A 24023-nucleotide genomic window follows, 5' to 3' on the forward strand; every position below is an offset into this window, starting at 1 on the left:
ATTTTGGTTTGGGGTTTTTTGATGGTATTTGGTTGGGGTTTTTTTGTGAAAATGGATGCTTTTAACGTAAGGCTTTAACATTTACTTTTTTCCTTTAGGGTATGCTGAATGTAAGGAGTCAAAATGATTTCTTCTAGGGCTGCCATACCAATTTAACTTGCAACATGCTGTGGACTGGCTGGTAACACTGCTACACATATCATACTGGACTTTTTGAAGAGCTGAATGGTTACTGAGGCTGTTCTCAGCTGGTGTTTGCAAGTCACTCACTGGCAAATAGAAACTCATGCCCTGTGCCAGTAGGAACTGYGCTGCTGTACAGGAAATCAGTGTCTGTGACACTTCAGCAAAGATGACTTTTCATCATTTGTTTATGCAAAACTGCTGCCTTTAGATATGTATTCTTAACAGGCCAAAACTGAGCAGAGATTATGAGCATTTCCTCCATTTTGTTTTTTTTTCTCTAATAAATTCCAAAATGATGCTACATTAGATGAAGGCATCTCAGTCAGTCCATGATGAATACAGCACCAGAAAGGGACAATAYAGAGGTCACTTATGCATGGCACTGTTTAACTGGCTCAGGGCAGAGTGAGGGTTGCCAATTACAGCTGTGCACAGCTGGAGTCACCACCACTTCATTTCACTCTAGTCAAGACCATCTCTCTGGATTTACCACAGCTGAGTGTGTGAGAGAAGGGCATTGTTTCCCTAACTGCCACATTTTCTGTTTGGCTTCATGGCTGTTTGCCAACAGACCCAATTCTGCCATGCTTAGGGCATTCTTATGAAGTACTGAACTCAGCATGACTGACCAGCCTTTCTTCTGGCTGATTTTAAGCAGAAAGAGTRACAGTTTTGTTCCAATCATTATTCTTGAGGTAAATAACCAGCCTTTCCACAAATTTCAAAGAACTGAACATATTTGTACAGTAAAATTAAGTTCAGTAAAGTCAGGGCCACAAAATTTCCAGAAATTGAGTTTGAGTCGTGGCTTGTACTAAGAAAACCCACCACTAAACAGTTCTATTGATCACAATGTTCACAACACCCTAAGGGGAAACAAACTGGGGGATGACTAAAGAAATATGTATTCAAGYGGAAACATTAATGAAAAAAAAGTCACAAGAAGCCTTATTAATAAATGAAGACAATTTATTACTTCAAGTGTTAATGGTAAAAAAAATTCAGCACAGCTGTTGCATTTAAAAAAGTGAAACTACAATTAAGTACTATGTTCTAGTTCAATAAACAGATGAACCCAATGTTCTTTAAAATAGTTAAGCATTATACAGTACATCTTATGAAGACCCGTAAATTAAAGAACTACTTCTTAAATTTAGAGATTAAAAAAATTCTGCATTCACAGCTTTAGCTTCTTTTTTCTCCCACGCCCATCAGGAGTACCATCCATTTTGCGCTTCTGTGCCTGCAAGGTAAGATTTGATAGTAAGTTACTGTGACACAAAAAGGTTGTAAGCAAGCAATGTTTCTAAACAAAACCGATGGAGAAGATTTACAGCTTTAAAATGTGATAAATTGCAAATGTGGGATATGATAATTAAGTGCATCTTTTCTGTTGTTTTCCATTCTCCAAGTCTGGAAGAGCATGATCTCACAGAGGCAAAACATGTATAAAAGCAACTAAGGACATTATAAAGCTTCCTATTTATGAAAATACACTTCTAAATATSCATTTCAATATTCTGTGAACAGGTCAAAGAAACTTAATAATCCACCACTACTAATTTTACTGATTTCTGCACATCTGCAAAGTAAGTTTTGCTTTTAAGTTTTTGATACAACAGCTCTAGGCAACAACAACTGGAACAACAAATGGAGGTAAGAGAACAGGTAAAGGTGATATTTTATTTACAGAACAGGCCTGCATATTAGCAATGCTTCAAGATTAGTCAGCAAAGGGAGTTGTTAAGCATTTGTGCCGTTTTCCCAAATTAGTTCCAGAGGCCCATTTGTAAACAGATCTGTGGATGATTTAATAGATTATATAAATCAAAAGGCCAGACACATCTCTAGTGTATTTACCAGGGTAAACCTATGCAGTGTACCAATTTAATGAKCCAAAGCATGTGAGCTACCCTCAAGAACTCTTTTTCCTTTACTTGACATCCTCAACTGTACTAGCTGAACACCAGYGTGAACTTTAGGCAGCTTTTAACATTCCTCTCTAAGTTGTTGGCTTCAGATGCCTTTAGATATCACTTGTCCTAGACACTTGGRAAAACACTTTTCAAGTGAGGTTTTTCACAGAAATGCCTTTTAAATCTTACCGAAGATGGTTTTGGTCCACGTTTCTTCTTTTCTGCCTTTTCTTTTTCTTCCAGTTCCATGTTTTCTCTTTCAATGAGAGTGATTAAAGTATTACACCTCCTTTGAAGCTCCTGCATTACATAAATATTCAATCAGTAYCTTAGGCAGCCACTTGATGTAAAACTGTTATTAGAATATTATAAATGCTGGTGTGTAGATAAGTGTTTCACTGGATCTTGTCAGAGTAACATAGAATAAAATGTTTTGTGATACTTACTTCCTGGCTGGCTTAACAGGAATGGATTCAGTCACAGATGTTTGCTTTTTAAAACACATTTGCATTTAACTCAAATTGGAAAACTGTACCTTAGAATTTCAAACTTCTCCCATTTTAACTGCATTTGCCACCCGCTACAGYTGTTGCAAAGTTATTAAAAGGTAATGTCTTGTTCCCATGCACCTACCTCAGTATTTCAGCAGCTATTTAATTAGCCTGGGGTAYAATCACATTGGCATAGGCATTCATGAAAAAAAAAATAAATCAATATATATACATGTATATACCATTGCAGTTCTGGACTTGAGAAACCAGTCAAATCTGAATTGCGGCGAGTTTCGGATACATTGTCTTAATTCATCATAGACATTTTCTTTATCAAATCCTAGTTTGTGAAGCATACAGATTAGAAAGCGGTCCTCCTCTTCAGTGTAATTCTTCCCTTTATTAGTACCATAGGATATTCTTAGTTGGTGGAAAGGGGCTTTATATCTCCCAATCTGAACAAAACAAATAAGACCACATAAAGCTAAGAAATAGGTCAGAATTAGCATGGAAGTCTTTTGTATGAAAGCAATACATCACATAAAGACAGAAAATTGATTTTTAATGATCTCCCATGCTAAGTCACCATAACAAAAAAGACTGTAGGTTCAGGACAGTTCATTTATCAAAGCTATCTAAACTTGCAAATTCTGGTTTAGACAACAGACAGCTTTCTAATCTTTTAATTAATGGCACTTTTGTTACATTTGAAAACAGGCAAGGTCAGTCAGGACTCAAAAGGCAATGATCCTTTYGAACACACAATCTTCAGGAACTGGTAAAATCAGAGTACAAGTAAAAAGGTACATGAATGAAAGCACACCACATGGTTCAGCTGCGTTCTGCTTTACTGACCCCAACTCTTTTCTCCCCTAGAAGACAACTAACTCAGCAAACCTGCAGGGGGGAAAAAGCTCTGATAAAATTTTTTAACTTACTACAAATCACTACTAAATGTTGGTTGGTGAAACACAGACAAGAACAAAGGCCTGCTCTGTTGGATAGGTCTGGTTTTTTAAGTGCTCGAAACAGGTGTGTCTSTKTYTMKMKCYCYCYMTMTCTCTCYMCMYSTSTCYCYCTGTTTCTCTCTTCTCTCCATCTACCTCTCTTCCCCCATCTCTCTACCCCTTTGTCTCCCTCCCCATCTCTCCTCTCCTCCCATTTGTCTCTCCATCTCTTTCTCTCTCTCCATCTTGCATCCCTCTCCCTCTCCTATTTTCAGTTACATGTGTCCAGAAGGAATTGTGCTCCTTCCCAAAGCCTGTACTATTAGGRATTTGTTACAAAGCACTCTGAACTGTGTGCTGTAATTGTAATACAGATGATTGTTACAAACACCAGGGTAGGCCATAACTAAGGTAGTCATCACAGCACTTCTGTGGGATGAAAAAGCCATAGGAAGCAATCCTGAGCCTTATGGAAAGAGGCCAAARTCATGCTCAACATGTCTTCATATATCAGCAGCACTGACCAGACATGGGCCCTGCATCTCCCCTCACTGGCACCAGGAAAGAAAGCAGCAAACAGAGCAAACTCACCTTGGTGTCGAGAGCCTTTTTTATGCTGATTCGTCTCTGAATTCTGGCTTCTCCTCTTTCAATCTGAGCCATGATCTTCTCTATGTCTTGGAGTTCATTGCATCTTTCCCAGAACACAGCTAGGAAAAGAACAATTGGTTACTTTCTTATCACATGTCRTAGAAGTCAGAGATTTTACCTTAAAAAAGGACGTTAGCTGTTCTTTCCTTTTACCAGAGCTTACTGCTGTGTAACAACAGACATGCCTTTAGCTGATAAGGAACTTTCCCTTCTAGTATCATGTGCTGCAGTATTATAAATGCTGTTTTGGAGGGGGTAGATATATGAATTTTCAGTTTCAATTAGGTGCAATACAGGCCAGAAAGATTTCTGTGTGTCAGTCTCCTAATAGGAAAAAAAGTCTCTTCTAAAGAAAACTGATGTAACAGCAATACAGTTTTACTAAGAGAAGCAAGAAGGCGACTGAGTGGCCAAAGACGAGCAAGTGTTTAAATAAGATTTTTTCCCATTTACAAATTGATCTGTACCTTTAGAAATGCAGCGCCAAGACCTTGTAGCTATGCTACAGTAGAAACAGTTCTAAATCATATGAGGTAAGCAGCCAAGTGGACTCAGGTTACAAAACCCAGGTTACTGTATGTTCCATCATGATATTTACTGTGTCCTGCTCTCAAGGAGGAGGAGGTGGTAAAGGTTAACTACTGGTAAGTGAATACAATGAAAAGGGAAATCTCTTCAGMTAAGCATTGTTTCTCAGCATTTCCTTTTGCAAAAATTAACAAGAACTGAAAACAGTGCTATCCAGTTAGATTTAGGATATAGAGAAGTGGCTCAGCAAGAGTTCACACATGCATTTTAGTACAGCCTTAATTACTCAGGCCCTAAAGATAGTAAAGTCCAGATTAGTAGAGCTGAACCCAATTAGTAGAATTCTACCCTGAAAATTTTCAATAGCACTGTCAGAAATGCTTGGCAGTAAGATGTTACCATGTTGACAGGCAGTTCCAAGTAGGCAAGCAGAGTTAGATACTCTCAGAGCTGAGTACAGAACTAAGTTACCTGAATACTCGATGACTTCCTCTGGGGTTTTTCCTTCCACTTCTCGTGCTATATTTTCAATGTCATCACGGCCCCACTTTTCATTGGCTTTGATGAACTGGTTGAAATCTCTCTTATTCCAGTTAGTGAAGCCCTGCACAAAAATAGAGAGGAAACATTGCACAGAGGCTCAAGATTTATCCGTCTCCAAATTTGATTCAACASGTTTCTTTAAATTGCCTGTAACACTTCATCATTTCAACAGTGTTAAACCTTTTCTTTCTCTGCATTTTAATTTAGTAGGAAACTGCTTTTATACCGCAGTCACTATAGTCTCCCCATTTAAATACTGCATAATGATAAGCACTAGTTCTCTAGTTACCYAGTAATTTCAGGTAAGTTTTCAGCTGATAAATTAATCCCTTCTCCTAACATTCTCTGTGTGGGATTGCTTTCTAAGAAAAAAAAAGTTGTTCAAGAGAAGCAAGCAGTTTTGTTTTGTCAAGAAGGCCCCCCAAGTGCCTGACAGCCATGGAACCTGGTCACTCTCCTTCAGGAGTAAAGCTCTCTTGTGGTGATGACACTCAGCAGGGACACAAGTAGAACTGCTGAAGTTGTGAGCTGCCAAAGCAGGTTCATTTCATATTACCAACAACTTTTACAAGTAGTTGGAAGTAGCAAGTTCTGCCAGCCATGTTGTGATTTAGCCACAGCTTACTGGACTGTACTGATTCCTGACCTCTGTCATTCTGGTGTCTCCACAGTGAGCTGTTCCAGCTCATTACTACGCAAGCAAGAAATCCTGTCCTGTAATTCCGATCCCCTGCCAAAATACAAYGTGTAAATACAATATCCAAATAAGGCATATCAGGCATTAACCTGTTTTAAATTATTTAAATATACAAGCTTCCTAATTATATACCTATTCAGCTCATATCCTCTTTTAGAGAAGGGCACTATCCACTACCAGATGGAGTTTAAGTTTAGRAAAACTGATCATTCAGACTCCAGGGTTCACCTCCATATGGGTRAGAAACTGAGGCATCAAGAAATGTGGAATGCAGCACACCCAGCTCTGCAGAGAGTCTGCAAGGTCCCACAGCCAAGGAAAGACATCACAGATCACAGTCAATGCCAGACTAGGATTCAGGAGAATCCAAGWGCACTAATTTGGTGCACATTCCTCAAAAATATCCAGGCCTATGACAAACCTAATGCTAACACTCTTTTCAGTCAGAACCAAAATTTGCAGATGTGTTAACTGTGGCACATGTGAATCAGTGACCAAGAAAAGTTTCCATAATGCTTAAAACACATAACAAGCTGATTTCAGTCTCACTGAAGACCAAACAATACCTGGGTTAGAAGCTTCTCTTTTTCTTCTAGTTCTTCATCATTAAGAGGTTCAGCTTCATCAATTTTAAGCTGCTCTTCCTTTTGTGCTTGGGCTGCATTTGGGAGATCAGGATTACGAGGTACCTGAAAGGTTTCACATTTTGTAAAACTGAATTAATTTTTCACAGATAATTGCTCATCATCACTTTTCTGTTAATATGATTTAATAATTTCTTCATCTGAACATGGTTTTATTCCATTTAAATTATTGTGAAAGTCTGGAAAAGCACACATTCTCCCTACTGTTGCAGTAAACTCTTCCAATGTGTGAATTTAGAGAATCACATAGAAGGGACTGGACCTTAAAGATCACCTCATTTTCAACCCCTTGCCAAAGGCAGGGACATCTTCCACGTAGACCAGGCTGCTSAAAGCCTTGTCCAACCTGGCCTTGAACACTTCAGGGATGGGGCACCCAGTTYCTCTGGGCAACCTGTRCCAGTGCCTCACMACCTCWAAGTGAAAAATTTCTTCCCAATATYCYATCTAAACCTGTCCTCTGTCAGTTTAAAGCYRTTCCCTTGTAAAAAGTCCCTCTCCAAMTTTCCTTTAAGCCCTCTTCAGGTAYTGRAAGGCTGCAATCAGGTTGCYCCAGAGCCTTCTCTTTTCCAGACTGAATAAMYCCAACTCTCCAAGGAAATTCTTCAGTTACCTTGTAGCCAATTGTTTTCCTGTAGTAGAGAATCTCTTTTTCCAATAGTTCAAACAAGCGAGGAGGAAAGAACTGGAAGTCCTGTACATTTGGCTGTTTTGGAGGCCGTGGAGCCTGAAACACAAAGTTTGCTTTTGACTCCCTTTCACATTCAGAATCTGCTTCCTTGCAGGAAGTGATATAAGTTTATGAGCAAACAAAAAGTTTTATTGTTACAAAAATGCACAATCTTAACCTGGGGAAAAAAACCCCAGCCACACCATGCAAGAGACAACAACCACTGCAAAGAACTCTAAAAGTAAAACATCAGTGAGAGAAGGGGAAGAGAGGTCTTTTGGGAGGAGGGGGAAGTGGCAGGGGGAAAAGTCGCACATGTTTAAATTGCCAATAGGGAAATCTTCCACAGGTAAGGAAAATTTACAGCTACTTAGATAAAAACAAGAAAAAACCTGATCTTACCCTCCCTCCTAAGACCTTACAAGTTTCATCCTGTTCTTACATTTTTTTCAAAGAAGTTTGTCTCAAGTCTTCTGGAAATTGAAAWAGTCTCTCCACTTTATAGAWGTGAACAGAGCAGTTTTTATGGCTWAAGACCAATTTGCTGCTTAGTTYTAGTCATTTACCATGCATRTTTAAACAATTTATTTCTTTTAATTAGTCAACTCACCTTGGGTGCTTTAGGTTCACTGACTCGAAGAGCCTCTCTGAAGTAAGCATCYACAGCATAATTGGCTTTTCTTTCTCGTTTAGGTGGTTCAATCCACTCTGTAAATGCCAACTATAAAAAACAAAACCCACCACCCCAAAAACCAAAAATTAAGTCTTGCAAAATCCTCAGAGCAGACACAAGTTTTTATATAAAATTATATCTACATCTACTTCATTTTAAGTATTATAAGTGTCTGTATTTAAACTATTCTCATAGAGGACACTATATTTTACCCAACACCTCTTAAATAAGTACCATTAAAACATGCAATTTAGTGCATTCCTCCAAAAGAAACTTAAAACATTACCTTCTGTTTTTCTCTGTAGTCTTCCCCTTCAAAATTATACACGCTAGATTCAGTATCCATAGTAAAATTCCTAAGGGAGCTTTCACCCATCTTTGAAAGTTTTTCGTTCATTTCCGCAGTCTTGGACGGGGGATACAGAAAAGAACAGTAGCCATTTGGATGGTACTTCATTATTTAACATCTCATTCCCAGATAGAACGGGAGCCATTTTGGAAGGCACGTCATTATTAAACACCTCATTCCCAGAAAGGAGCCACTCTGAAAGGTACTTCATTTTAAAACATCCCATTGCCAGAAAGAAGAGGAGCCATTCTAGAAGGTACTTGACTATAAAACATCTTATTGACAACATCAGAAAAAAACAAACACGACTGAGCATCACAAAAACCCTCCACGGCAAAACCCCTTTTCTCTCCAGCTTGGATACAAGTTATCATCCAGAGACACACTATCTTGCCATCACATTTAAATCTACAGGCGGGCTTCCCCTTTTCAAACATTCTCACCTTCTTTGCCCCTCTTTCCAAAATGTGATCAATATCTTCATCTGTAATCTCACTGTCCTTTGAGGCAAACACGTGTGTTGCTCCATGTCTGATCATTTGCAGCATTTCATCCTTTCCAAGTTTATTCAGATTCTGATCCACCAATCTTCCTAAAGATAAAAATGCTCGAGGATAGCAACTAACTAAATGAGTTTATATTATGGATGGAGCAATATGTGATTTTTCTCCCCCTTATACTTYCACATAAAAGCTATGTATTACTCATTCCAAACAAGTCAGCCAAGGTTATAYTACTTTTCTCCATCTGTTAGAAAAAGGAAAGGCATTCATTTCCCCAGTTTAAAGGAGCAGTTGAGTGCTTTAAAAAAACAAATCTGACTGTATCCACTTGCATGCATGTATCACTAGGGAGGTAAGCAAAAAATAAGTGAGGAAATGCCTACTTTTACAGTTAAATACATTTTCAAGTGGATGAGACCTTTGAACCCTCTCTTCAGAGCTCAGCTGAGGCCAAAAGCAACATTCCCACTGCTGCTTACTGGCTGATTCCACCATGGTTTACAACAGGAAARGAAGACAATTGCATCCTAGATACAAAGAGCCTTCATACACTTGCCTTGCTGGATGACTATGGAATCCAGGCGGAGTTTCATTTCCGCACGCTCCACTATCCTTTCCTCCACTGTGTTGTCTGTAATAAACCTGAACACCCGGACAGTCTTGGTTTGRCCAATTCTGTGTGCTCGATCCTGGCCAAAACAGTAACAAAAAATTCAATTTGTTTTCCAGAATCAGTACATAACTAGTCTTATGATTTTCAGCATTTCCAGCACAATAATTTACAAAAGATAACAGGATAGGTTATTTAAATCTTTACAGCTATCCATGGCTACCCAAGATATTACACTTTCATATATACTGCAAGTTTTGGAGTTTTTTTTTCAATAACATTGACAATGAGTCTGTCTCTATGTGTCATAGTTAAAAAACAACATGTTTTGTGTCTTCTTGTTAAATCACACAAGGGAAAAGACATGAATGCTCTTGACCTTAAGCAATCTTCTGTAAAATCAGAGCATGAAGAAATCATCACTGTACAGACCAAATGCTGCCTTTCTCAAAATCCTTCAGTTGTGCCACGAATATTTCAAGAAAAATACAATACCCTGTGCCTCCCCTGACTGGCAAAACATGAACCACTGTCAGAATCAGTATTCTTAACATAGACCTACAGTGATAGCTGGAACTGTCTCACTTGAGCTTCCAGACACCAGTTCCATCATTCTCTTGATGTAATTTTTGCCAGAATACTCAAGACCCTAGAAGTTAACTRAAATAATTAAAGACATTTCCAAGAATTGCCACTGAAAGGCCTCATTTGTTAAAAAAAAACACTGGCAGTTTTTAAATTGCTTTGCTTTCTTAGGTGGTTGCTAATGTCCTTGACATGTTTCACGGGTGGAGATGCATGCAAATCTACTTAAAAAAAAAGTTAAAGATAGCTGCCAAAAGGAGCTCCTTCAATTCCCATCACCATAAAAGCAGTTTTTGAAAAGTTTAATTCAACTTTCCTRTATCTCATTTTCCAGGTCTCAGGAAAAACAGTGTAAACACATTCACCTCCACTCCCTGCAACAGTAAAGCTTTAAAGCTTTATAATTGTGGGATTAACAGCCTAGAATTATTTCATTTTTTTAAATTAAGTAGGCTATTTTCATTAATATTAAGAGGTGCAGCATACATCCAGAATTTCCCACTGCATAAAACATTGTATAGCCCAAAAGTGACTAAGGACTAATGGTCCCACACAGTGGAAGCTGCACTTGAACTGAAAATAGATCTTACAAATCCTACTCCTGTGCTAAAAACGGAAAATATCAATTTATTTTGAAAGTACACATTTCTAGCAAAGTTCTATGAGAAAGAAAAGAAAAACAAAATTTCCATCTGGAATTTTACCATAGCCTGGAGGTCTACTTGTGGATTCCAGTCTGAATCATAGAGAATTACAACATCAGCAGTAGCAAGATTGATTCCAAGACCTCCTGCTCGTGTACTCAACATGAACACAAACTTTGAGCTGTCAGGATCATTGAATGCATTAATGGAAGCCTAAATAAATGAAAAGAACATACCAGTTGAACAAAATGTTTTACAGGTAGCATTTTTACTTAAATACAATATTTAAAATTGTAAATACCTGTCGTTCGTTGTGAGGTGTTTGTCCATCCAGTCTGCAATATTCGTAATTCCTCCACATACAATAATCTTCCAAGATATCTAGGACTCTTGTCATCTGACTGAAGATTAGAACCCTTGAGCCTGTTTGGGTAAAAACGTTTCTTATGCTTTTACCAAAACCTAAGATTTAACAAACCCTGAAAGTCTGCACTACCAAAAAAAGAAGGAGGGCCGTTTCATGTACTAAGATAAAAGGTAGTTCAAATTTCAGACCCCAACCTACAATGCAGGGGTGCACAGTGTGCAGCTTCTGCTGTCACAGCATGTCCATGCCATGGGACATGCTTGCCTTATTCTGGTATGTTGCTGCTAATGGATGCCTTTTCCCTTTTCTGTTGTACTCTTTAACAAAATGTGCCCAGGCACAGCAGAGTAAGATGGTAACACAATTATAAAAATATCATCAAGTATAAAGAATAAAATTTTGAAGTATTTGTTTTGAATTACAGGTCTCTAGATGAAGTGAATTCTTCTTAAAGACTCATCAGTTTACTTACTTGCCAAGAACAACTTAAAAAAATGCAAATGTTCAGTAATTTATGCACCCATACACAACCATTTCCAGTCTACTGGAGAAATTTAAGTTAATCACAGGTTATAACAAAGTTGCTACTTCCCCCTACATTCTCCTCATGTGCTTTTTTTTTGGTCCTTTGGACTCAAGGGCTAATAATGAACTCTTTTGTTTAAGATGATAATTTGATTTGAGACCAGGCCAGTATAAATTATAATACCTCATCAATAAGCCTCATAAGCAGGAAGAAACCAAGCACAGTAACCACTGAATTGTTTGGYTCTTGGTCTTGAGTTAAATGGCCACAGCTGCTTGGATGACACCTAGATACAAAGTACTAGTTAATCTTTTATTACCAGAGGCTGAGGTTGGATGTGGTTTTGTTTTTCTGCAAAGTGTCCCCACTCAGAAACTTATCTCCAGATCCTTCAGTAAAGTTACTTCAGTAAGAATACTCAAAAAAAATCAAAAATACTCAAAAAAAAAGAGTTAAAAATTTATTCCAGAGTCAAAAACTCTGTGGCAAGTGAGTTTTACAGTAAAGTGTTTCAGAGCTTTGTCTCTACTATCAAATAACTTTAAAACAACTCAAGAGTTCCCTGCCACGTCTGAGTGTTTACAGAATACACTGAAAAAGCCCAGATGTTGCATAAAATCACATCCAGTAAGAAAGACCAATATTTCACAAAGGATTTAACTTTAACCCCACATGAGGACTCTGAATCGGAAATAGTCCATGGCAAATCAAAGGTGTGGCTAAAATATTACACTATTTTATCTCAAATAGCTAGTAACACTAAGAAAACCTAAAGCACCAATCAAATTATGTTTCTGTGGTCTCAACTTAGCTGGGATGAAAAAAATTTTAAAAAAAAGAAATCAAAACACCAATAACGGACTATTGATCCAAGCTGGTATCATACCATATATATATATATATATATATACACACACACCACATACCAACAATAATCCTGGCTAAAATGTCCTAGTTTTTGCTCAAGGAGACACAGAAACATCACTGAACCAAAAAAATCTGAAAACCCCAGAAACAAGACGAATACCTTGTTCTTTCAACTTAGGTAGCAATTTGTCCAGAACRACCATTTTGCCGCTGTTGGTGACCAAATGCATGTCTGTTGTGTAAGGTGGGCCAGGTTCTGCTCCATCAAAGAGGTAAGGGTGATTGCAGCATTTCCGCAGCTGCATCAGGATGTTCAACAGTCTCATCTTGTCCAGCTTCCCAGCCGAGTTCAGGATATCTATATCCTTCATCAGGATTCGGGTATACCTATAGCAAAGMAGGGAAAAACCTTCTGTTCATGCTAAAATGAATTTTGGCTGTCTTTAAGTAACAAATGCAGTCACAAGATCACCCTCCCCTCATTTGTTCAGGTAACTCTCCCTGACATGCATGGCTTTGTCATCATAGCAGTGTCACAAAAAAATATGCATAAATTGGGAGCGCACTAGACAGAATTAAAGTTCCACACAACCTTCAAGTGATGGACAGCACATTCCTTGTGAGCCTTAACCACAGCCCAATCAAGCACGTGCATTAATTACCATTCTCGYTGCATTTTGCTGAGGCCCACATAAATTTTAACTTCCTTCTTTGGAGGCAAGCTTTTCTCCACATCAGCCTTGATGCGACGGAGCAGGAATGGCCGAAGCACCTGAAAGAGGTTCATCATTAAATGCATTTTGGAAACTGAAACTCTGATCAGGTCAATAGACAAAACWTGGATCAGATATTCTCTATCACAGAAGCTCAAATACCTATTATTAGACAATCTGAAAAAGCAACCTAAATGAAGAGATCATTTGCTATACATGGGATATTCATCTGCTTTCTCTGGAAGACTCATAGGTCAAAATCATCTTCCATATGGTTCTGTGTCCTTTGACTTAATTTTGCTTGACTGAAAGTTTCTGGAATCATCTCTCTTTTCCTAATATTCTAGTACAAGAAGCTTTAGAAAAACTGCTTAGGATTTAACTCAGGTAAAAATAACACTTGTACATAAGGCAGAAGGACTTACCATATGAAGGCGCTCCACCAGTTTTTGATCCCCTAGACAGTTGTTTGTATCAAACCACGAATCAAAATCCTGTATMAACAAAATCAACAGTTTGTAAGAGGCTTCCTTTCAAGGTGGGATGSTATCACACAATGGTGAACAAATACAACTTTTATAGGCAGTAAGGAAACAGACAAATTACCCTATTTTGCTGGTTTTTTATGAAAAGCTCTACAACACAAACTTTTCTAACAGTGAATCTATCATTTATCAGTAACTGGCACCCCTAACTATATACATCCAGGTCTGTTTTTAAATCTGGAAAACCAGCAAAAATAATTTAATTAGCAGAAATTAAAACTTACTTCAGCTGAGTTAAAGACATCTGGCAAAAGGAAGTTGAGAAGTGCCCATAGTTCATGTAAGTTGTTCTGAAGTGGAGTTCCAGTTAATAGCAGCCGRTTTGTAGTCTTGAATTCCCTCACAATTTCTGATAACTGAAGGACATTGAGACATGAGCAAATACACAATCATTACTACCCCCACATCACCACCTAATAACCCACACAAATCTCGTTCTCAGTGTAAAACAAATTACCTTTGATTTTTCATTTTTAATCCTGTGGGCTTCATCTATAACAAGGTATCTCCAGTTGAACTTTTTGAATACTGACTTCTCTTTGATAAGCATTTCATACGATGTTACACAGACATCCCATTCCCCTGGCAACAACACATCTCTCACAAAGGCAGCCTAGACAACAAGGTGACAGCTAGTTAGAGGCTTTGTCAAATCTAAAGCAAAAAGAACACAGCAGCACTCTTACAATTTCCCTGTTCTAAAACTCATGGGGTTTTGTTGGTCTACACAGTGTCCTGCCTTCATGAAAGGAGACAACAAATCTTTGAACAAGAAAATTATAAAGTGATGAAGCAATAGCTGGGCAATACACCTAATGAATTCTAAGCTGGTTATATCCCAAGTCRGCAGCATTGTAGGCCTTAAACTAGTACAAATCCCAGTAATATCAGCCCCAGGGAAGAAAAGAGAAAGGACAGAAAGATCAYATGCTGGATTCACACACAAATACACAGGAAAAACCACCACATCCAAACTTACTCGCTGGTCTTTGTCACCAATCAAACAAACTGCTCGAAGTGTTGGTACCCATCTCTTGAATTCATTCATCCAGTTCTGCAGAGTGGATTTGGGAACTAACACCATGTGAGGTCCAGGAATGTTTCTGTAGTGTTTCATATAGCCAAGAAGAGAAATGGTTTGCAGTGTCTTCCCAAGACCCTGTAAGATACATTAACATGTTAGAAAAAAGAAAACCTCTCAGAAAATACCTTTAAGAAAACCCAAGAGTGAGCTCTGAGTACAGCAAGGAAGGCACAGCAGCCTCAACAAATGAATGAGATACAAAAAGGTATCAAAGTCTTGGGTGGGGAAGGCTTGCATGGCTTCCCACATCTCATTAAAACAAAGTAGCAAGAGTAACACTTTCAAACCTTGGATTATGAAGTTAGAATTTTGTCTTACCTTTCAAGTAAGACACACTGTTAACAGTACAAGAAAACATTATTTCCTAAAACTTTATTTTGTAGACTATGGTGTAGTCAGGTTATTCAGAAGTCATACTTTACAGACTGGATTCAGGTATTCTCTGAAACTTGAAATAAAGTGAATAAATTAATAATCCTTAATTKATTTTATTAATTCAATTAGTACTAGTAACGGTATTGCCATAATTTTATATATTATCAATATTATAATGTTTTATAATACTAATTACATTATTGATTTTTAAAAGGCTTTCACAGGCCAGAAATTACATCAGTTCCTGTGAGAAGGAAGCCAAACAAGTGTTAAAAACTGCATGTATCAAAGAAGAAAACAAATACTGAGCTTCTGTTAAAACACTATCTTCAACATTTAATTCTAACTAAAAAAAAACTGAGGAAGACCTGAAAAAACAGATCACTCCTGTAATTTAATTAATTCAAAAACATTATGACTCAAATGCACAGGAGTTAAAAACCCCCAGAACCATCAGCACAAGTAATTTTTGGTTCTAAAATTCAAGTCTTGGTCTTCAAAATAACCAAAATCCATGTGGTACAAGATATGGAGAAATGTTTAAACACAGTGTGAAAAGCATTAATAACTTCAAAAGCATCAATATTAAGAATAAACAAAAAATATTTAATAAAAATACTTAATCTCTTCAACACAARATGGATTTTGGAATACCACAAATCCAAGGACTCAAAAAGCTTCCCAGCTTGTTTAAAACAAGCCTGCTCCACTTAGAACTGCATTGAGCAATAAAAACCTCCCTTTATTCATAAGAATGCACGTTCAAGAAAATCCCAGATGTATTTAAAAATTAATCAATTTACTAAACAATAATTTAAACTCACATACCTCTAACTTAGCTTGAAGAAGTTTTATTACACAGAAAGTACAAGATATGGGAAATGCAACATACTGAAATAATTAGGTTTTAGATTTTTATTTTTTCTTATCTACTCTGTATCAAAAAGAGATAAACTGAAACTTTTAAGGGGGCAGAAATATCTGCCTGTGAAACTACTGCAATTTCTTCTGCCTCTTCCCTTTCGAGGGGGAGGCAAAAGAATAAAAACAGAAGTAAAAGCTGCTATGGCCAGCGCTGACTGAAATGCCCATTGTCATGTTGTATGACGAATTTCAACACAGCTCTCTAGCTACATCTATCTTTGTACCATTTTTCCCAGAAAATTCCCACTGTTGTAGCTCTTCTGTGGAGATAAGCCCATACAGGACACACATATCCTGGTATCTACATGTGGCCCTAACAACAGGAAGTGTTTYCCACATTTGTTGCTCTTTTCATATATGACACTCTCCTCACAAGGGCAGCTTGACAGTACCATAACAAAMCACCTGCAATTTGGAGAGAAAGAAAGCCAAGGATGTCATTCTGTGGAACAACGCCCCTCCACCAACTTCATGCTCCTAAACGTTGATAAGATTCCCGTACCATATGCCTCTTTTTAAAACCTGTCTGCACAATTTATTTAAAGTAACTTYGATACTTTTAAAATGACTTACTTTAAACATACTAAAAAATAGTATCTGCCAAATTTTAYATTGCATTTTGTGTTATTGTAACTCCTTTATATACACATAGCTGGACTAAAATGGCATTGTATTTATGCGTTCTCAAGTGATCTAAACACAGGCTCTGTGCATACCATTTCATCTGCCAAGATGCCATTGATGCCATTTTCATACAGAGAAATGAGCCAGTTCAATCCTCGGATCTGGTAATCACGCAGCTTTCCCCACTTCACATCTGAAAGACATCAATGAATAAAGTAATAAATACACAAAAATTTAGGAAATAATTTCACCACCCGTTGGCTGCTAATTGATAGTGATTACAAAAACTACAGAACAAATCCAAGTAATATATTCATGTAATAAATTCAAGGACAATGGAAACTGGAGACAACAACATGTTAATTTTGTTTCTGCAAGCTGCTGCAACAGCTTTGTTTTCTGCAAGAACTCAAAGCACATAGAAATTCAACTGTCACCACTCTCCAAACCAGAACACAGTCAAACATCAAAACAAAAGAATACTGAAATCCATTAAATGAACTGGAAGCTAWTAGGTATTTTAAATTATAACAGAATATAGGTTACATATATAAAAATGATAAGACAACAGACTTAAAAGCTTTCCTAGTAACTGAAATATAGCTACTGGATTTCTAAGGGAAAAGATTCACTGGACCATCTTTTCAGACTGACTGAAAATAAGCAATTCCTCAATAATATATTTTGTTCCATTAGATCGGTGCTGGATTTTTTCCCTCCTCTCTTGTCCCCCCAAATTAATTAATTATTCTTAGGGAGGACAAAAATCAAGTACATTTTAAACATTTTTAAGAAAAAGAACAGGGGGAAAAAAAAAGGAAACATACACGATGGAGATTCTTCAAATCGAGTGCAGACATTCGTTGTCTTGGAGCTTTCTGTTAACAGTTCCTCATCCTCTTCCTGCTCTGTTCTACGGTGCCGATAGCTGGAAAAGTCCAAGAAAGTRGTAAGTTTCTGGATAAACTGACACCAAGTTGCTGTGAAATAAAATCTAATGTCAYTGCAATACAGAACGCAAACACCCAAAGAAGTCTCTAGCAAGATTATTCATTAGAAGTCATGTTCAGCAGGCTCAAATACCAGCACAAAGTGACAGGAAAGGGATCAATGGGTGCATCAGTACYGGCCTTTAACTACAAGACAGGAATCAACACTGCATTTAAGTTCTGCTGCACCTGCCAAACACTGCAGCCATATAAGCTGCAATGAAGGCAATCCAAATTTCCAAACTTAACATTTTCAAATTGCCTGCAGGATGTTGCACATTGATGCCCTTTGTAAGTTCTTATCATTTAGAGCCATGACTGCTTTACTTTCCTGCCCCTGCTTTTCTTCACACTGGAAAGCCTTAGCATCAACACAAAACATCTTGTAACTCCTAGAATTCTTAAACAATCCTCAACTTATAGTTGGGCAGTTGAACAAAAAAGGCACAAGCACTGACACAGGACAAAAGCGTAGCAAGTTGAACTTCCACTTCTAAAGTACAGTAAAATCTTAATTATAGTATAAGTTGGCCTATGTGTCATCACTCACTCGCCAGCCGACAGTAAATTCTGTTTCTCATCCTTTTTTATTCGTGGACGTCCAGGTTTCATTTTTAAAGGTGAAGTTGGAGTTTTCTGAGCAGCAGGCTGAATAAAGTGAGCAAAGAGCTCAGTCTGCTTCAACAGATACTCAAATCTGTTTGCTCTGTCTGTTTGCTGGTGACAAGGGAAAATTAAATGGAACAAGTGTGAGACATTCCAGAATGTATTCATTCAGAAGAAAAAGCAAAGAAATACTTTTTAAATATAGATTCACATTACTTCATACACGCCACTACAACACAAAAGAGGAGATGATTAACATCAWTATACCTGCTATTGACAGATTCAATACTCTTTTTTGAAGCCAAGGCTCATCTTTGCTACACAGCAAGATCAAAGCTGCACAACAGACCCGTGCCAAGACTGAAATCCAACTTGGGCACAAAGACTGCACAAGTCTCACCGGATAGGCCAGAATCTCCTTAACAACTTTCTCCTATCAAAAATGATAGTACCACTCCCAGAAATTTCCCCCCATCCATCACACACTGGATTYTTTATTTTACTCATTCATCTCTCAYCAMATTGGCAACAACTRCTCTCTAYTTCATTGGTGCCCTGCCTGCTCARTRAGATAGCACYTCCCTGGSCTGTCAGATAAGAAACAGAGCTGRCATCAAAGGGGGCAGTGAGGGCAGAGCARCTCATAGCTACAAGCCAGAACMTYTAYTTCAGTAGGARAGACCTTAGATACACTCAGCCTAACTCACCAGGCTGCCCCYTTTGATAGGAGGTACTGCTTCTGCTGTGCAAAAAAGATTACAGCAGCCAATATTAGTATCTGAAAGGTTCAGCTTCTTTGAGACAGGTTYCATTTAGAATCCACACACCTTGCCAAGGCCACACCAACTCTGAACAAACAAACCCAAAACAGCTGCAAGGCTAACAGTAACCACTCCAACATTGTGCCAGCTGCCACAACATAACCTGGTACCTTRGCAACTTGCAGCACAGCTACAGGAAGTCAGTTTTGTTAGTAAAAAGGAACCTATGTTCCAGACTTCTCCAAGAACAGTGGCAGCTCTGTGAGTATTCCCCACCTTAGAGGAGATCCTGCACTATGTAAGAGACAGGAACACAAAGTGTTAGAGAATAAAGAGATCACAAAAGAGATCTCAGTGTACCATAGAGGACTCAGACTCACTCTATATTTTAAGCYTGAATGACACAGCTGCAATCCACATCCACTAAATTTAAGTTTTCTTGTCTATTCTTCGTAGGTTTTGTTTGTTTACTTTGTAACAGTTTCTGARGTTTAAACTAGGTAAGATCTACCACTATCCAAATGGTTGACCCTTATTTTTAAGTTCTTGTTTTACAAGAACTGTACAAAAGAGAAGTAGAAGAGATACAGACTGCATTGCAGAATGGTTCCTTGTTCCAAAATTTTAGTGAGGCCTCTTCTGCAAGTTTTGGCCCTGCACAAACATTCCCACACTTGCTTTCACTGCACTTAAGGATGTTCTTTCAAAGGACTAACCAACATTATCTGTGTCTAGACAGGGCACAGAAAAGAACAGGCTGTACTCTGCTATCCTGAGCTATCCTTCTAYCAGCAGAGACACTTTTCCCATTTTCTTTTTCAGTGCACCTGTAAAATACAATTGCCCTTGTTATTGYGTCTGTCTAGAGAATAAAGGAGACAATTCCAAGTTCACTTCTTTCAGTTTGCCAGAAAGTAGCACAAAGAAATTTGCAGAAGATGACTGAGTTATTTTCAGTGGCAAGAAGAAATAACACAGGAAGCAGTAAATTRTAATAATCAGTTTCACTTTCCTATGAAGAAATTCCACATGGAGTCACAGACACTGGAATTACAAACAGGAAGAAAGGCAAACAGGGAGGAACAAAGAAAGAAAGTGTGATGGGATGGCAAGGAACGGGCAACTCCATCTCTTACATTATAAAAACTAAGAAGAYCCTATATTATAAAACATAAAATATAAGGAAAATAGGAAATTTTCTCCTTTCCAACCTGTGAARCACAGAATCACCACCCATTTTCAAAATTCTGAGGACTCTCACTAAAGCTTCACAAAGAGATTCCTAGAGAATCTATCCATTTCTAACTGAGAAGTTGAATGCCCAACTCTTCATAAAGTCACTTACCTACAGGATGGGCTGCTCTACAGATAGCTTTGAATGCTGGAAATGAGAAGGGTCCCAAGAACATTTCTGGCTTTTTTTGTTTCAAGTTACTTAATTTAATACCTAGACAAAACTATATAAATCCTTTTAAGGTATTTCAARCAAACAGAAAACTCAGGTCTATTTCAAACAAGTGTATAAGTACTGAATTGCTATACAGTCCCAAACATTACATACCATTTTCTCTTCATATGTAGGATCTGTTTCCTGGATTTCTTTTTGTTTCGCCAGTGATGCATCATCAAAAGACTCCTGAGATGAAAAAGAATTTAAAATAAWTATTTCTGAAAAAGAGAAGATACCCATGTAAAGGAGAATAAGCTTGTTTCACATTATGTCAAAGTACCAAAAGSTGGCTGCGGCACCTGATGGGGATAGATAGTAGTCAGTTTTCTATTATTCCCTACACAATTACCTGGAGATGGATCAAAGATCCCTGCCACAGGGTGAGGGACAGAGCTGGGTCTCWGTAATCCGATTTAGCTTCATCATTAAAGCATCACATCAACGTGAATGAGGGAGACAGCTGTTGTCCAGGAGCTCAGCATGCCACTTCTAGGGTGCTGAGCCAAMCCCCCTGAAGCTGGCTTTGGGGAGGACTGTGAAAGCACCAGCTCCAGGCCTGAAGCAAGGGCAATTCCAAGATTTTTTTTTTTCCTTCTGCCACATTATCCCAATCCGCCATCATTCTGTATTAAAGAAACTAATCTAAACAAGAACCCAAACTGCCATTTTGCCCTGAAAGCTGAGGAAGAATTTAGCAAACTATATTTTTCCCCGATTACTAAATCAAATTATGTTTATCACCCACRGTACTACTGACAACAGAAAAACTGGTAGGCTGGGAGGGGGCAGGCCTCTCTTATCCCCTTCCTGCCAAAATCCTTAACACACTGTCTTCAACTACTCTTTCAGATCAGGGCTGTTTTATCCTTGTCTCACCTATTATTAGGTTAACCCTTTCCACATCCCCTCCCATATGCATTTACATCTTATGTTGTTAAAACTAAAAGCAGTGAGATAATCCTACCCTGATAAACAATGCTAAGGTAACATATTACAAAATAACTCTTGAAAGGGTGAGAAAATTAAACAAATTAGATGCTTTCAAGTGTTGATTGTGTTGGTCAATTAAACCATCTGTTTAATTGAGCCAAGTAAGAATTGAGATAAATTCAATCTTTACTGGCCCATATAGAACAAAGGAACAGRAAAAGTAAGAAACAAATGAAACAAAGGCTGGCAAGAAACGGGATGCTTGTGGGTGGATATTTCCTCACAAACCTCTGGCAGGTGAGGAAAGACAAAAATCCTAACACAAATGTTTCATTTCCTAGCCAAAATATAATGAATTGAACAYAAGAAGTTATGGCTAAAGCTCTTCTGAAGTCATAACTAAATCCTCTTACTCATCCCTCACTGGACTGAGCCAACACCCAGCAAGCACAAGCAGAGGACCGTTGGAACTTCTGTTCGAAATTCCCCTTTCTCCCCCAACGCCTAAACTGGAAAGCACAGAGCAGAGCGGCACAGTCATCCGAGCTCATCATCTGCTGCACAGATGACAAAACCCTGCAATTTAGCTGGAGACCAGAGAAAGCAGGCTTTCAGATGCTCACGACTATCAAGAAGGCATTTCAACTTMAACTTTACTGTACGCCAGGAAATCCCTTCCCAAGGTAAAAAARGAACTGACTTGGCAGCGCAGAGAGCGTTCGCACACGGGCGCCTCGAGAGCACGCGTTTCTCAGCCTCCACACGCTAAACTCCAGACCGGAATTGCCCTATTTCTGCAGGTTSGAGCAGGATTTATTTCCCACAGTGCTTTGGCTACTTGTTCATCCGAAAAACATGGCATTTGCAAATTTATTTAGATCAAGTAGGTTGGACAGCCCAGCGTGACTCAGACTACAAAACACCCAGCGCTGAAAGCAGGACCGACCAGTTTCCTGCTATCATTAAAGAAACAATGCTGCGATAGAATTAGCATCTCCAGGCAATCACTTCCAACCCCTTGAAAATTCTGGGATATACGCACCTGTTGCCAAAACAACCCCTCCAACAACCCTCACATCATCTTCCTCCCCACCCCATCAAAAAAAAAAAAAAAAAAAAGTTTTGAAGCACTTCAGCAGACAAACATCGCCCGTGCTTTTTTTTTAGCAGCCGGGCTGGCTCGCGGCTGGAGCAGGAAGCGCAAAGCCTGGGCAGGGTCTCGGGAACGCAGGAGCGGTGGGAAAGCCTGCGGGTGCGCGGGGGGTTCCCGCCGCCCCGCTCGGAAAACAAACAAGCGGCGTGACCCGGCCGCAGCGCCGCCTTCCCCGTGTCCCGGTGGCAGCAAGAGCGCGACTCCCGGGCCCCCTGYGCGGCGGGGAGCGGCCACGGAGAGATGGGACCCCCGCTCCCCCAGACACCCCCACCCCACCGGGCAGCGCTGCCGGCGGGAGGGAGGGCAGAAAGGAGGGCGGCGGGGCCGAAGCGCGGCCCGGCTTTGCCAGGTGCGGCCCCACGGCCGCTCCTCCATTGTCTCCCGCGGCCCCACGCGGCCCGGGGTGTCCCACCTGCCGCCGGGGGAGCGGGGGAGGCCCCGCCGGGCCAAGCCGACTCACCTCCATCTTGATGTCGCCCCCGGCCAGGCCGGCGGCGCAGAGCGGCCCCGTCCCCGCGGCCTCGCCGGTGTTGGCGCCCGGCGGCAGCGGCGGCGCGGGCGGCTCGTCCGGCTGCGGCGGCGGCTGCCCGGCGGACATGATCCCCGCCGCGAGGAGACGGCGCTCCGCCGAGGCTCGGGCTCGTGTCCGGCGGGCTGCGCGCTGCGGGCAGGGGCGGGCGGCAGCCGGGATCCCGGCGGCGGAGGAGGAGGAGGAGGMGGCGGTGGCCTGCGGATCCCGGTTCCCGGAGGGAGCGCGGCCGGCGGAGGGAGCGAGGCCCGGCCCGTCCCGGCGGGAGCCGCCAACCAGCGCGCGAGCCGCGCCGCGAGCCCGCGCTCGCGAGACTTCCCCCCCCCCACACCCACCTCGCGCGGCGGGGACGGCGCAGAGCGAGCGGCGCGCGCCGCCGCCACTGGGGGCGTTGAGGGGCCCGGGCGGTGCGCGCGCGGGGAGCCCGGGAAGGGGCGCCCTGGGATCCGCCGGGATCCCACCTGGGATACACCGGGATCCCGTCGAGCCTGAGGGACTGCTGAGGGCGGGCGGGCAGCGGAAACCGTCTCTGTAACTGCGGAGTGCTGCCCTCTGTGACTTCGGGCCGTGCATGGAGATCGGTCACYCGCGCGGTTCGAGTCTAGGCAGCGATSAGGTKTCGTRTCCTGTGTRGGATCGCGGCRTATCCTSAGTTGGAAGGGACCCGCAAAGATSATCGAGTCCAGCTCCTGGCCCTGCACAGGGCGTCCCCAGGAGTCACACCGTGTGCCTGAGGGCATTTTCCCAACACTTGAGCTCTGGCAGGCTGGTGCTGTCACCGCTTCCCTGGGGAGCCTCTTCAATGGCCCAGTCACCTTCTGGGCGAAGTATTTTTTCGTGATATCCAAYCTAAACCTCTCCAACGCAATTTTAGGCCATTCCCTCGGGTCCTGTCACTGTCACCACAGAGATCAGTGCTTGCCTCTCCTCTTGCTCATGAGGC

General features: G+C 40.4%; 1 protein-coding gene across 1 annotated transcript; it reads right to left on the reverse strand.

The window, feature by feature from the left end:
* Nucleotides 1–1146: 1146 nt before the first annotated feature.
* SMARCA5 (SWI/SNF related, matrix associated, actin dependent regulator of chromatin, subfamily a, member 5) lies at nt 1147–23350 on the reverse strand. Its single transcript, XM_057375937.1, has 24 exons — nt 23012–23350; nt 20580–20654; nt 18202–18368; nt 17490–17590; nt 16755–16855; nt 14635–14814; nt 14113–14268; nt 13880–14011; nt 13536–13604; nt 13060–13169; nt 12558–12784; nt 10939–11060; nt 10698–10850; nt 9355–9487; nt 8739–8887; nt 8233–8352; nt 7884–7994; nt 7217–7330; nt 6526–6648; nt 5191–5323; nt 4132–4250; nt 2836–3048; nt 2292–2402; nt 1147–1429 (listed from the first exon to the last, which is right to left on the reverse strand). Exons 1-24 carry the CDS (start codon nt 23147–23149, stop codon nt 1364–1366), a joined length of 3123 nt encoding a protein of 1040 aa, XP_057231920.1. The 5' UTR covers nt 23150–23350; the 3' UTR covers nt 1147–1363.
* Between the last annotated feature and the right edge of the window lie 673 nt (nt 23351–24023).

This window comes from Malurus melanocephalus, unplaced genomic scaffold, assembly GCF_030028575.1.
Source record: "Malurus melanocephalus ecotype Western Australia unplaced genomic scaffold, MMel_1.1 scaffold_265, whole genome shotgun sequence".
NCBI lineage: Eukaryota > Metazoa > Chordata > Aves > Passeriformes > Maluridae > Malurus > Malurus melanocephalus.